This window comes from Condylura cristata, unplaced genomic scaffold (assembly GCF_000260355.1).
Source record: "Condylura cristata isolate star-nosed mole 26May11 unplaced genomic scaffold, ConCri1.0 scaffold00004, whole genome shotgun sequence".
Lineage (NCBI taxonomy): Eukaryota > Metazoa > Chordata > Mammalia > Eulipotyphla > Talpidae > Condylura > Condylura cristata.
In genome coordinates this window covers 32,425,046-32,439,375 of record NW_004567105.1, presented here as the reverse complement: position 1 = coordinate 32,439,375, position 14,330 = coordinate 32,425,046, and the positions used below count along the sequence as shown (strand labels likewise).

General features: G+C 33.4%; 1 protein-coding gene across 1 annotated transcript in view; it reads left to right on the top strand.

The window, feature by feature from the left end:
• The window catches only part of NUP107 (nucleoporin 107kDa), a 31,192-nt gene extending 20,875 nt beyond the window's left edge, over window positions 1-10,317 (top strand). The window contains exons 15-28 of the mRNA XM_004675908.1: window positions 217-276; window positions 890-1,035; window positions 1,169-1,217; window positions 4,005-4,074; window positions 4,345-4,463; window positions 5,119-5,157; window positions 5,444-5,594; window positions 6,003-6,115; window positions 6,642-6,744; window positions 7,210-7,370; window positions 8,117-8,242; window positions 8,836-8,949; window positions 9,445-9,612; window positions 9,979-10,317. Coding sequence (XP_004675965.1) covers window positions 217-276; window positions 890-1,035; window positions 1,169-1,217; window positions 4,005-4,074; window positions 4,345-4,463; window positions 5,119-5,157; window positions 5,444-5,594; window positions 6,003-6,115; window positions 6,642-6,744; window positions 7,210-7,370; window positions 8,117-8,242; window positions 8,836-8,949; window positions 9,445-9,612; window positions 9,979-10,086 — 1,527 coding nt within the window. The 3' untranslated portion in view covers window positions 10,087-10,317. The remainder of the gene's footprint in view (window positions 1-216; window positions 277-889; window positions 1,036-1,168; window positions 1,218-4,004; window positions 4,075-4,344; window positions 4,464-5,118; window positions 5,158-5,443; window positions 5,595-6,002; window positions 6,116-6,641; window positions 6,745-7,209; window positions 7,371-8,116; window positions 8,243-8,835; window positions 8,950-9,444; window positions 9,613-9,978) is intronic.
• Window positions 10,318-14,330: the final 4,013 nt, after the last annotated feature.

Genomic DNA, 14,330 nt, shown 5'->3' with positions numbered 1-14,330 from the left:
GCTTTTACCCAGCTTATGAAATTTAGATGTGTAACTTTTCCTGAAGATTTCAGGGTTGAAGCTAAAGAGTCCTTCCTCCATATCCCGACCCACGAATGTTTAGAAGCTTTCAAGTTAAAAATTGAGTTTTAATTTAGAAATGTGGAATTCTGGATGATGAAAAACATTGACATACTCTGAAAAACAATGTCACAAATCTCTACTATTGTATTTCAGGAGCTGTTTAATAGATATGAAAGAGCAATTTATGCAGCTTTAAGTGGGAATCTTAAGCAGGTATTTGGTCAATTTAGTCTTTTTTTTTTCCTATGGAATAAAATCATACATATTCTAAAATTGATTATAGTAAACTTACATAAACTTTTGCTACTTCTAAAAGTATTGATCTGTAATCATGAAATAGTGACGTAAGCTGCTTAATTGGATAGTTCCCATATACCAAGTGATGTTTTTAACACATGAAATCATTTTCTTTGAATTGTAAATTGAGTCACAAGATACATTTACTAGTGTCGTGTAGTACCCATTGTCTTATCCAGAGGTGAACAAGACACTGACTATTTTGATCGTCTGACATATACATGTGTATACTTCTCCATACCCCCTCCATTTAAAGCTTATTTGAGGAATGTTACAATAATTAGTCGAAATACCATCTTATATCACCTTCGAAAATTGATGTAATGTGAACTCAGTATATGACAAAGTCTTAATTGTTCAAACAACTCAGAAGATACAGTTTGGAGGGGATGCTTATTTGATAAGTATTTTTTTACAACTCACAATATTTTGTGATTAGTGACTTTGTCGCCCATATTATAGATGTAGCTGCTTTTCCTTCCTTTTTTTTTTTGTTGACTATGTTTTTGTTTTTCAAACTGGGGAAAAGCTGCTTCCCGTCTGTGACACCTGGGAAGACACAGTGTGGGCTTACTTTCGGGTCATGGTGGACAGTTTGGTAGAACAAGAGATCCGGACGTCAGTGATAACTCTGGATGAAGTTGAAGAACTCCCTAGAGAATACTTGGAAGCAAAGTGAGTTTGTTGGTTTGTTTTTAATCACTTTGTGGTATATTCTGTGAAGTTGTTTTTTGTTCTGTGCAGTATTGTATAGCCTTGTTCATATTATTAATATTATGTTATCCCTTTACTGTTCTTTCTTTTGAAGTTGGACTTTAGAAAAAGTTTTTGAAGAACTTCAAGCTACTGATAAAAAGGTAAATAGTAATTTATGAATATCTTAGGATATGAATATTTTAGGATGAATGTGAATATTTTAGGATAACTAGGATAGAAAACAATAAATGTAGTGCTATTCTCTGTAGTTGAAAGGGGGAAAAGTGAAACTGTGTTATATTCTTCCTTCTTTTCTTTACCTCTTATCCAAATGAGAGATATTCTTTATAAGAAATATAACTGCTTAATTTAAGTATAAATCATTTCTGTTTATTTGGCTTAAGAATAGTTTCATCTAAATATAGGCATCTAAGCTTTCCTTTGGAAAAAAATATATAAAATGGGACATTTTTAAATTGAGCTTTTTGTTGTTAAGCTTTTTGAGTTCTTTATATGTTTTAAATATTAGCTCCTTGTGGGACATACACTATGCAATAAGCTTCTCCCACTCAGCAGAGTACCCTTTTTGGTTTTGTTTTGTTTTTCCAAAATGCTTTTACTCTGCAAAATACTTTTTCAAGTAATATTCTCTTAAAAATTTCAAATAGCCGAAGGAGTATTGTATAAACTTGACATCTTACACAAAGATGGCCATAAAAGCCTTTATAATTTCCCAACTACTTTATAGTTATTTTCATTCCCCTGAGATGTTAAAGCATATTGATATTTATCCTTCTATGCCTTTCATACTTCTACAGTTATGTGTAAATGATGTAGGTGAATTCAGATACAGGGTTTTGGTTTTTCACATAGCCTGCATCCATTACATTACAACTTGTTTTTGCTGTTTTGTCCTTCATTTAATGGTGCTCTTTCCAAGCTAGTAGGCATAGATTTCACTTATCCTTCCTTATTTTTTTAATAGGTGCATAATGTTCTCTAGAATGTTGTAGTACATACATATACAGAATGTTCTGTAGAATGTTGTATAATTTTTTAAATCACTCTTCATTTGGTGATTCTTAGATGTTTCTAGCACTGCATATATGCATGTATGTTTATCTACCAGATTTGCTGGGCTAACAGGTATATGTATATCAAACCAATATCTGTTTGTGGCAATTAAATTCCTGTTTCTGCAAGGAATTTATTACTGTGGTCATTCCCTGCATTCTTATTAGTTCCAATGTAACACCTTCTTAGCCAATTTATCAGATTAAGTGGGAAGTAGGAAAACACTACTCTACCCATGTTTTTCCTGTAACTCATAAGACTTAGCAAGTTTTCTTGTGTATTTTTGACTATTCGTAAATGTCCTATTTTTCTGTCGATTTTTTTTCCTTTAATTGTGTATGAGTTCTTTGTATAGTGAGATTAATGTCTTCAGTCACATGTTTCTTACAGACTCTTATTTTGACGATTTCAACTAATGAAAGTAAAACAGACATTATGTATAATAAGATTAGTAAATTCAAAACTCAATAAACTACTGGTAAAAGAGAACCTTTTAAAATATCCAAATTTGGGCCCTCCCTGGTGGCACAGCTGGTTAAAGCACAGTATGAAGAAGCTAAAGCCACTTCAGCATGAGTTGGATCCCCGCCCCGGAGGCGATCCACATGGCATGGCAGACCTCTCCTGACCCGCCTGCAGCTCCCACTCTGTCTCTGGTGAATCCTCTCACCGCCCCTGCATCTCTGGCCTGTACCCCAGTTCTGTGTGCATAAATAAATATCTTTTTTTAAAAATGTAAATTCAAGAAAAGGAAAGCATAGCCCTTTTCTACTTGTTACAACTAATTAGAAAAGGATATGGTGCTCCCCTGTTCACATCCCCCTCCCCCACAAAAAAGGTCTTATTTAAATTATTTGTCAAATCTATAAGACACTGAAAAATAAAATTAAGGGTTTCCTAAGACAACTATAGAATCTTATTACTAACATGAATAAACAGAACTGAGTTTCTGGATGAAAAGATTTGATGTAAACATCACTCATTCTGAAACTAACATGAACATAACAAAAAAATCCTAATTAGAATGAGTGAAAATGGCAAAGAATTTTAGAAATGAGAACTAGTTTTAGAGTACTTGCATCAATAATAAAACAATGAAAAGATACCACAAAACAGTATGAAAATGGCATGGGGTAAAATAGCGTCTCTATTAGATCTAAAGTATATGAACACTTAATAGGTGACAGAGTTAGTCTTTCATTTCAGAAAAGAGATAATTTACATGTGTGATCTCACATAATTGATTTTCCACCTGGAAAATAACAAAGTTAGGTCTCTACCTCACACCATTGAAGTAAATTCCAGATTGAGCAAGTATTTATATTAAAAAATAAATGCTAACAAAAATTTAGGATAAAGATACATTTGGCAAAAAGATAAATGAACTTTTTGCTTCAAAATGTACAATGGGTTATTTTTAAAGGATTTTCTACTCTGTACCTAATTACTATTTTGATGGTTTGTGTTACTCTCGGTGCCATGTACAGGAGAGAATGTCCAAAAAATGCTTTCCAGAACTGCTGTTTATGTAGAAAAATGTTGTATTAGTCAAGGCACATGAACCCTTTCTTTCTGGTTCACCATAGAGTGCCAAGGAAAACACTTATAAAACAAATGTTTAATCCACAGAAATTACATTTTTTATCATAGTTATTTGCTTTTAAAGATAATGTTCAGTCCTGGATTTGTGAACACTGAATATATTCCAAAGGCAGAATCCTCATATTTTATTTTGTTTTAATCTTCTAAGATTCCTCATTTCCTACTTTTTCTTTATATATTCCTTCAAAAGCAGGTGTTTTTAATTTACCAATGAATTATTACAAGACAACCACCAGAAAATGTATAGGAAATTTAAACTTTTTTTTCCCCAGAGAGTTCTAGAAGAAAATCAAGAACATTATCATGTTGTTCAAAAATTCCTTATCCTGGGAGACATTGATGGTAAGATAAGTTTTACTTTACTTCGTATGTGTTCTTTTTTTTCTTATAGTAATTTTGTAAAAAACTATCAAAATATGCATGACTCACCACATCTTTTAATGTTTATGAATGCCAGCCTATTTAAATACAACTACTTAGTTGTTTTAAAATTTTGAATTTTATTTGATAGTTATTAACTACTAGAATCGTGGTTTAATAACTCAGTAAAAATGTAGTGAATTCTTTTGGTTTTTAACCCTGTTGTTGAAATTTTGCTTTGATAACTTGTAGGTTTGATGGATGAGTTTAGCAGATGGCTTTCCAAAAGCAGAAATAATCTACCTGGACACCTCCTCCGCTTCATGACTCACCTTATTTTGTTTTTCCGCACTCTTGGACTGCAGACCAAAGTAAATAAAAATAATTTTCCCTTTTATGTAAGGCTAATGCCATATACCTGTCATCAGAAAAATACACCGATTCATTTTTGTTGTTTTGAGAAATGGTGATGAGAGTATAAAACTCTTCTCCTTGGTCTCACATGGTCTCTCAAAAACTCGCTGTAGGTGACTCTTCAGACTTCTACATTGTGGCTGCAGAATGTACCTGGTTTTGGTACATTTGGAAGTTTAATACTCATCAGTAACCAACTTTAAGTCAATCAGCTAAGCTAACTGAACCAGACTAAGTCTATACAAAATATTCCTAGAAGATTTTTTGTCATAGTACACATAAAAGACTTAAAATGGTAACACTAGTTGAAAACTTGAGCTCTGGAACAAAAATCCTGGGTTCGAATCTTTACTGTAGCTGCTTGTTACATAATTTGGGGTAAATAAAACCTTACACGTTCCTGCCTATAGAAGAAATATGACAATAATATTAACTGTGCACAAAGAATTGTAAGGTTAAATCAGTCAAAACATGAACTTTGCTAGTCAGGCACACAGTTATTGCTCAATAGTAAATATTTAAATCATTAAATCATTTAATAGAAATTGTATTAGATATATTGCTACACATAAGCAATTGTGTTTGAAATTATATCTTTTTTTTCCTATGAAGGAAGAAGTTTGCATTGAAGTTTTAAAGACATATATACAGGTAAAGTCTGAGGATCTACAAGTTGATTTTCTTATTGACTACTTTAATGAAAAATCAGAATGGTAATATTTTAATGTCCAGTGGTAGGAAGTCATCAGAATTCATAACATAACATAAATGTTCATAAGAACATTTTGAGGGAAATTTAAAATTAAATTGCTTAGTACTACAAACCATGTATGTATAACTACTAGACATGTTTGAAATTCTAAAGTGACATTTTTAAAAGCATTGCTGATTCTAGAACTTGTTTTAAGATTGACATACTTTGATCTTTACTTTTTAGCTTTTAATAAATGAGAAGCATACAAATCTGATAGCATTTTACACCTGTCACTTGCCACAAGATCTAGCAGTGGCCCAGTATGCACTGTTTCTGGAAGGTGTCACAGAATTTGAGCAGCGCCATCATTGTCTGGAACTGGCCAAAGAAGCAGGTAAAAATGACCGAAAATTTCATCTGTGGATTTTGTAAGCAAATTATCATTTTCACTTTAGTAATACTATTCTGACTTGAAATTTTATTTCTCTTGAGGGAAAAAAGGAGTGAAATTCTGTTTTACAAATAAAATTACCTGAACTGTGTAAATTATCTTTTAATTTTGGCATTTTATAATCTTTCATTTTTTTTATAATAGTTTATTTTTACATCATTTTATACATTTTTTTCATCTCAGTTGTAATACCTGTATGTTTCCCATCACCAAGTCACCCATGTGCAATCACCATATTTTATATTTTTAAAGAGTTATCACACACTTTTACCAAATCATTGTGACTAGTTCGAGAATATTGTTGTGAAGAATTAATTCTTGCTTTTGTCTCTTAAAAAAATTATTCTCTAGATTTGGATATTGCAACTATAACAAAAACAGTAGTTGAAAATATTCGAAAGAAAGATAATGGTGAATTCAGTCATCATGACCTGGCGCCAGCCCTGGATACTGGCACTACTGAGGTAATATGGGTCATGGGCGGGTTATTTCTTTCTTGAAATAGTCTGACTTCCATTTTTAAGAAATTTCCTGTCTACCAAAACCTTTTAATTTAAAAGTTGGCAACAAGGTAAGGCCTTATATTAAGATTTCCTTACAGTAATACCATGTTAGAGGAAGTTTCTTTAATAGAGCACTGGATTTTTTGCTCATCAGAGAATTCGTGATACTCGATCAACCACTATTATGTAATTACTCCTATTTTCAGAATGAAAGTTTTACTTAGGAAAAAAAAAGTAGTACTTAAAGGAATCACAGGTTTAATTAGTGTATTATAGAATATGTAATTCCAGATTCACAGTTCAGTAGGTTTTTCTATATTTTACTAGAAGCTTATAGTAAGAATGAAAATAAAGCTATATTCTTTTGTAATTTTGTATAATTTGAAGGAAAATGATGCGCATAGAAGTACAGCTATAATTCTTTCAACTTTAATATCTTAGGGAAAAAAAACAAAATCAGTGTTTCTCTTTTTCTTTAACTGGGTAGGAGGACCGTTTAAAGATTGATGTAATTGACTGGTTGGTGTTTGACCCAGCACAGAGGGCAGAAGCACTAAAGCAAGGCAATGCGATAATGAGGAAATTCTTGGGTATGCTGTATTTTTATGTTTTTTTAAGTGTTCAAATTTGTATATTCTTGAACCTTGTTTTCCTTTCTGTTTTGTTTTTCTAATCTTTCCCAATGGTAAGGGAAACAAAACAATCACTCATAGATCAAAATTGATATTGAGAGATTAAAACATATCTGACAGTGAATTTTCATTTCCTAGTCAATTATGACAAAAGGTAATTGCTTTTTTTTAAGACACAGGAATATATAAAGTAGTTGTATTTAGTGTATTTATGATTATCATATGAAATAAGGAAAAAATTCAACCATGAAGTAGAAAGATCACCATCCACACCTGTAACAGAAGTACCTTGGAACCTGTTACAGCTTACTGTAAAAGTTGCCTACGTTGACTTCTGTAGAAAAACATTACACATATATACACCACCTCAAATCCACATACATACATAATATATATGCCATAAAAAGTTTGTCTTTTTCACAGCATCAAAAAAACACGAAGCTGCAAAAGAAGTATTTGTGAAAATTCCTCAGGATTCCATAGCAGAAATCTATAATCAGTGGGAGGAACAAGGAATGGAAAGTCCACTTCCAGCTGAGGATGATAATGCTATTCGAGAACATTTGTGCATTAGGGCTTATTTGGTAAGTTTCTAAAGAAACCACAAATGTGCCTATCATCATGATGACTTTCTGATCCACTCTCAGACTAACCTTTTTTTCCCAAAAGTGGTAATTGACTCATGATCTTATCTCCTTTGTGACCATGGAACTGACTGATCCACAACTACACTGGAAATCATGACCTTGTCTTCATTAACATGAGCTATTCAATGCCTACCGGCCAAGAATATCTCACATAGTGTGGTGTATATGTTTTCTTAAGTCTTTGAGATCTAGAGTCTTCATATTTCTGCTTTTGGCAATAATAGAAAAATAAGTTACTCTAGATTTGTTACAATACACTTGGTTCAAGATTCATTAAAAAAATAATTACATTGCACTAGGTTCTTAGGCTGAATCTTAGACAGTAGTCTGTTCTTGGCCTGTAGGAGCTTACAGGCTAGTCAAGGAAACAGACAAGGAAGTACATTTATGTCAGAGTGATACGTGAGAAGCAAGACACATGTGATCAGAGTATCAATGTAGAAGTAGGAAACCAAATGTGTGAACCCCTTACTGGTGTTTATTATTTAAAGTATTATTTTAAATAACATTAAATAATATTTAAATATTATTTAAAATTCACAGTGAAGTTTTGTACAAAAAGTGTTGAACAATTTTCTTTCTTGATGCTGCAAAATTATTTCTAAGAGCCAAATGTTTAAAGCTTTACTGAACATATATGAAAACTTACTTATTTTTGTACTTTCTATATTATTGCACAATAGGAAGCTCATGAAACCTTTAATGAGTGGTTTAAGCATATGAATTCAGCTCCACAAAAACCTACTTTGATACCTCAAGCAACTTTTACTGAGAAAGTGGCTCATGAACACAAAGAAAAGAAATACGAGGTGAGTTCAGTACAGACGAGACAGATCATAAATTTTTTTTTTTTTTAAAGATTTATTTATTTGTGCATACAGAACTGGGGTATAGGCCAGAGGTTCAGGAGCGGCGAGAGGCTTCACCAGAGACAGAGTGGGGAACAGAACAGGCAGATCGACGAAGTACACTGCTGAGGGGAGCAGCGGGCGGGTCAGGAGAGGTCTGCCACGCCATGTGGTCCCTTCCGGGGCAGGCGGGAATCGAACTCATGCGGAAGCAGCTTTAGATTCTCAGTGCTGTGCTTTAACCCGCTGTGCCACCACGGAGGGCCAGATCATAAATTTAAAAAGGTTGTTTCTTTAGTAACTATATTACTGTGTAACAGGTGATTGTCTCATTCTACTTTGGGGAATAAACCATACTTTTCTGTAGATAATTCTTCAAAGGTAAAAGATACATTATTGTTTACATTTTTGTTTCATTTGACTGCAATCTATTTGTATTTGCTTGACAGAATCACTCTTTAGAATGATTTTCCATATGTATCTATATTCCTACTTTACAAATACATTATTTGTTGATTCTAGTCCATTATATCTCCACTTTGTTTGTTTTGTAGATGGATTACAATATTTGGAAAGGGCATTTGGATGCTCTAACGGCTGATGTGAAGGAGAAGATGTACAATGTCTTGTTGTTTGTTGATGGAGGGTGGATGGTTGATGTTAGAGAGGTAAAAGAAAAAACTTCCTTCTTGAAAAGTTCTGTCTCTAAATAAGAGTATCTGTAGGTCTTGTATAACCTTTTTACTTATAATTTTAGCCTAAGCTGAAAATACTAATAGAGAATAAGAATGGCTGATGCTTGGGTAAATTATTCTTCGTATTTATCTTCATATTTAGTGTCTATTTATCAGGACACTAAAATGTAATTTTTTTTAATTCTGGAACTAAACATTTTTTAATGTTTAATATTTAATATATGATGATACTCCTATCATCATATTTCCTGGAAAATTATTTTATGTTGTCCATATATCTACTAGTTAATCTGTAGTGTGTACTCACTGGTTTAAGTGAAGTACTGCTTTTTAAAATTTTCAGTGGCTATAAGGTTTAGAAAACTCTTTCACTTGTACCTGTTGCATTTTGCTTTTGATTCAGAACTTAACATTTTTATAAGGATATTTAATTTTAAGTTATTAAAGTGATTTGATCTCTACCTGCAGGATGCTGAAGAAGACCATGAAAGAACACATCAAATGATCTTACTGAGGAAGCTTTGTCTGCCAATGTTGTGTTTTCTTCTTCACACCATATTGCATAGTACTGGTCAGTATCAGGAATGCCTACAGTTGGCAGACATGGTATCCTCTGAGCGACACAAACTGTATCTGGTAAGTTCTAGAGCATTCTAGAGTTTTAAGTTATAATGATTTGATAAGCTCTGTAGTAATATTTAATTTTGTGATATTTGTTTATAATTTTTAGTTGTTCTTAGGTTTTCTCATAGCAATGGTTCACTTCTAATGTTTTGCTTTTCTCCCAAAACATGTTAAGCATGTTAAGCAGTTAGAAGGATAGATGGACTAAGAGAAGTTGCTTTGCAGTTCTAAGCCATGTTAACATAGTTTCTGGATACATGAGTCTTAAAGAGAAATTTTGTATTAATTTCATCAAGTTGAGCAGGAGTCTGAGCAAATGAGTAAGTTCATATTCTTCTTTGTTTTCATTCTTCTCTTTCTTACTTTTTTAAAAATCAGGTATTTTCTAAGGAAGAACTCAAGAAATTGCTACAAAAGTTAAGAGAATCCTCTCTAATGCTCCTGGACCAGGGACTTGATCCATTAGGTTATGAAATACAGTCATAATTTACCTATTCTCTATAATTGCACTAATTTCCATGACAATGGAGTTTTTTTATATAAAATATGTATTTGTAATTATTGGGTGTTTCTTTTGGGTTGGGGAGGCTAAAATTTAGACATTTGAATTTTGTACTTTTTACAATGTAACATTTTGAAAACTTTATGTGTCATACCAGTATTTCCATGTGTTTATTAATAAAATTCCATAAAAATTAAAATTTTGTTTTTATAAATGTCAGGGTAGTCTCTCTCACAAGAAATTAAATTTCCTATTACCCAGCTTTTTTCTTGTGACTATAAGTTCTCTGATATCTTAAAATTATATAGAATGGATATTTTAAAAATTAGTTATATTCCTTATATATCACAAAATTTAGTAATTTTTAAATGTCACAGTTAAGATGAACATGGCAAAAATGTTTTCCAAAGTAATATAATGCCATTTTATTTCTTTATTTTGGAGACATGTCTAGCTTAGCTCAGCAAACCAGCTGCTACAGTAAGTTGGAGCATGTAGAGACTTAACAAAACACCTGTCACACACTAAGTGTTGAGTAAGTTGGAGAATACAAAATGAGTAACATCTGATTCAACCCTTCTAGTAGGGGAACAATAATTTAATGTGACTCTAATAGAAAACATGAGCTAGTCTAGTAACTCCTAAAGCTGGCTAATCATCTGAATGACCTGAGGAGTTTGTTAAATATACATTTAAAAATGCTACCTCTAGAGATGTCTACCCTAGGAAAACAGGAGTAGAATCATAGAATTTGTATAAAATGCCAGAGGTAGGGGAGGAGGAGTGGCTTAAATTAGGAGACTGTATTGGTACTCTGCATCCAAAGCAGACAACTAAGTAGTTGACCTAATTGTTCCCCTCATCTCTTGGGAAGAGGTGTAGATACAATAAACAAGATCTTGAGTTTTTATTTATGCAAGGAAGAGTGATCCAAATTAAATTAGTAATTGATTTTTTTTTCTTAGATATGATACCGGCATTATGATTTAGTAGAAGAGTTAATTCTTAGGAGATAAATGCTTAAATATTTAGAGATGAGAGGTTACAAAATCTGCACTTTGAAATGACTTAACTTTAGAAGTCTACAAAGATATAGCAAGTAAGACAAAATGTTAGCTAGTGAGTCTATATAGAGCAAAGGTGTGTTTATTAGTAGTCTTTCAACTTTTCTGTAGATTTAGTATTTTTCAAAATAAAAGCTTTGGGTAGGGTTAGTAAATTTTGATGGGACACTGAAATATCCATATGGAAAACAGATGAATCTTGATGCAAATGTTATATACCCTTTGTACAATACACAAAAATTAATTAGAAATGGATTGTAAACCTGACTATAAAAGTTAAAACTGTTAAGACTTTTTAGAAAAATGGATGATGCCTTTATGACCCGAAGATAGGCAAAGGTTTCCTAAACCAAAACACAGGAATCAATAATCATAAAGGAAAAAAGTTAATTAAACTTCATCAAAATATAAAGCTGCTGATCAGTGACACCATTAAAAAAATAAATAAACAAATCAAAGACTGAAAGACTGATAAAAAATATTTGCAAAAACATATTCACCCAAAACCCAGAATGCATAAAGAATCTTTACAATTCAGTAATAGGCAAAATGATTGAAATTTACAAAAGTGAACAGATGGTCTGTAAAGGATGGTATAAACACAACCAGTAAGCCCATGAAAAAGTGCTCAAATCAGTGAGGAATGCAAATTAAAGCCATAATGAGCATCATTACACATCCATCAGAATGGCTAGAATCAAAACCAAAAAGACCTAACAATGTTTACAAGGGCACAGAGCAATTGTTATACATTGCCAGGAGCACTATACAATGATCCATTCTTAGGGAAAGTTTTTGACTTTTTTATAAACAGTCACCTACCCTAACCTAGAACTTTGACTCCAGTATATTTGCCCAAGAGAATATATAAAATCTGTCCAAACACTTACCTGTAAGTATTCATAGCATTATTTATATAACCAAAACCTGGAAATGACCCAAATGCCCATCAGTAATAGTAATAGCTAAACAGTAAAGTTTGGTATGTTTATACAAACCATACTATTCAGCAGTGTAAGAAGAACTAACTCATCTCAACAAAAGAATCCAGATACAAATGTGTTAATATGGAGATGTAAAATAGACAAAAATAATTTATTGTGAAAAATAACAGAACAATAACTTCCTCTAGGGGATCAGGTGGATTTTCTGGGGAAGGTTTCAGTGTGATGAAAATGCCCTATATATATATATATATATATATAGCTTGACAGGCGTATGTTACATAAGTTCTTACATTTGTCAAAAATTGTACAGTTCCAACCAAGATTTGTGCACTTGAGTGGATGTGAATTTACTTTCTGTAAATCAAAAGGAGGGGTGGAGAGTGGAAATACGTAAAACAAGAATGGTAGTTTGTGAAATCAGGTAATGGGTTCAGGAGGTTTCACTATTTTAATTTTGGATATTTATGAAATTTTCCACAATAAAAAGTAAGGGGAAATGGGTTGTAAAGTCAGACAAAACTTAGGCTTAAAGTTAATTTTTCTCCATTCTGGCTGCAAGATGTCAGCCACAAACCTCTTTTTTTCCAACATGTAAATGAGAATAAGGGTAATTAAGTTCACATGAAGTAAAGATTAGGGCTTTTGTACTTTGATGAAGGGAGTACAGACAGCAGTTTAACCAATTAGCCTGGTGAGGTAGATTCTACACAATGGAAAATGGTGTAAATACCATCTAGACTCAGGAAGACCTTGAACAACAGGATCGATCAGTAAACAACCCAACAGGCATTTGGAACCCACTAGATTTTTATCTTTTAACTCAAATTTCAGAGCTAAGGTTTTAGCATTTTTTTAATATAAAAGAAATGATTAAAATATAATTTATCCATGCTAAGATTATCAGTACAAATCTATTACTACAAGAAGGCAGTGGAATTGAGTAGACAGTTACAACAGGCTAAAGTCTAGGTCCTTAGTTGGGGAGCAGATGAGGGTAAATGTAAATCACTGATCTGGTGGGGTTCTGTAGATACAAGGTATAAGGGAGGTCAGCACTATAAACTATATAATGGTTTCTCCAATCTATTTGTTAATCGCCATTGTTTTTGGACTCTGAAATACATATCTATACACACAATGGGAAAAAGCACACAGCACACTAAAAATTGACAAATTGCTGTCTGATAAAAAGAAAGGCTATCAGGAAGACCACATTAGGAAAGACTTGGCCTCATTCTATTCATTCTCAAATCTTAGTTCAGTGCCTATTAAACACCTCCCTTCTTCAAGTTTGGATCAGGTTCACAACATTCACAGAACGAAGTTTTGATACTTCAGAATATAACTTATCATGGTCTACAACTATTTAGTACTATTCTTTATTAAGCTCTATAAAAGAAATTGTAATTGTCTGCTCAACTCCACTGCCATTGTCTACCAAGGTCCTGATACAAAGCAGGTGCTCAATGAATTGATGAGTCTAATGTCAAAAAGGAAAGTAAAGCTGTCAATCAAACTGCTTACCAGAGGACTATGACCAAAGCTATTCTCAAAGGAAACTAACAGCTTTACCCCCCCCCCTTTTTTTTTTTTAAGATTTATATATCCACACATACAAGAAGTGGGTTACAGGCCAGAAGTATGTGGGGGAGAGGGGTGAGAGAATGCACCAGAGTGGAAAGCAGAACAGATCTACCAAAATAACACTGTTGCGGAACAGTGGGTGGGTTAGGAGAGGTCTGCCATACCATGTGGGTCATCTCCCTGGCTGAGCTTCGAACTCATGCTGCAGTGGCTGCAGATAGCTTCATAGTGCTGCACTTTCCCATTGCGCCACTAGGGAGGGCCCCCTTTCTATTTTTTTTTTTTTTAAAGATTTATGTATTTGTACATACAGGAGAGGTCTGCCGGGGCCGGGGATCGAACTTGCACTGAAGCGGCTGTGGCTATGCTGCAGTGGCTTGGACTACCTTCATAGTGCTGCACTTTCCCATTGCGCCACTAGGGAGGGCCCCCTTTCTATTTTTTTTTTTTTTAAAGATTTATGTATTTGTACATACAGAACTGGGGTACAGGCCAGAGGCTCAGCAGCGGTGAGAGGCTTCACCACAGACAGAGAGGGGAACAGAACAGGCAGATCGACGAGGTACACTGCTGAGGGGAGCAGCGGGCGGGTCAGGAGAGGTCTGCCGCGCCATGTGGTCTCCTCCGGGGCAG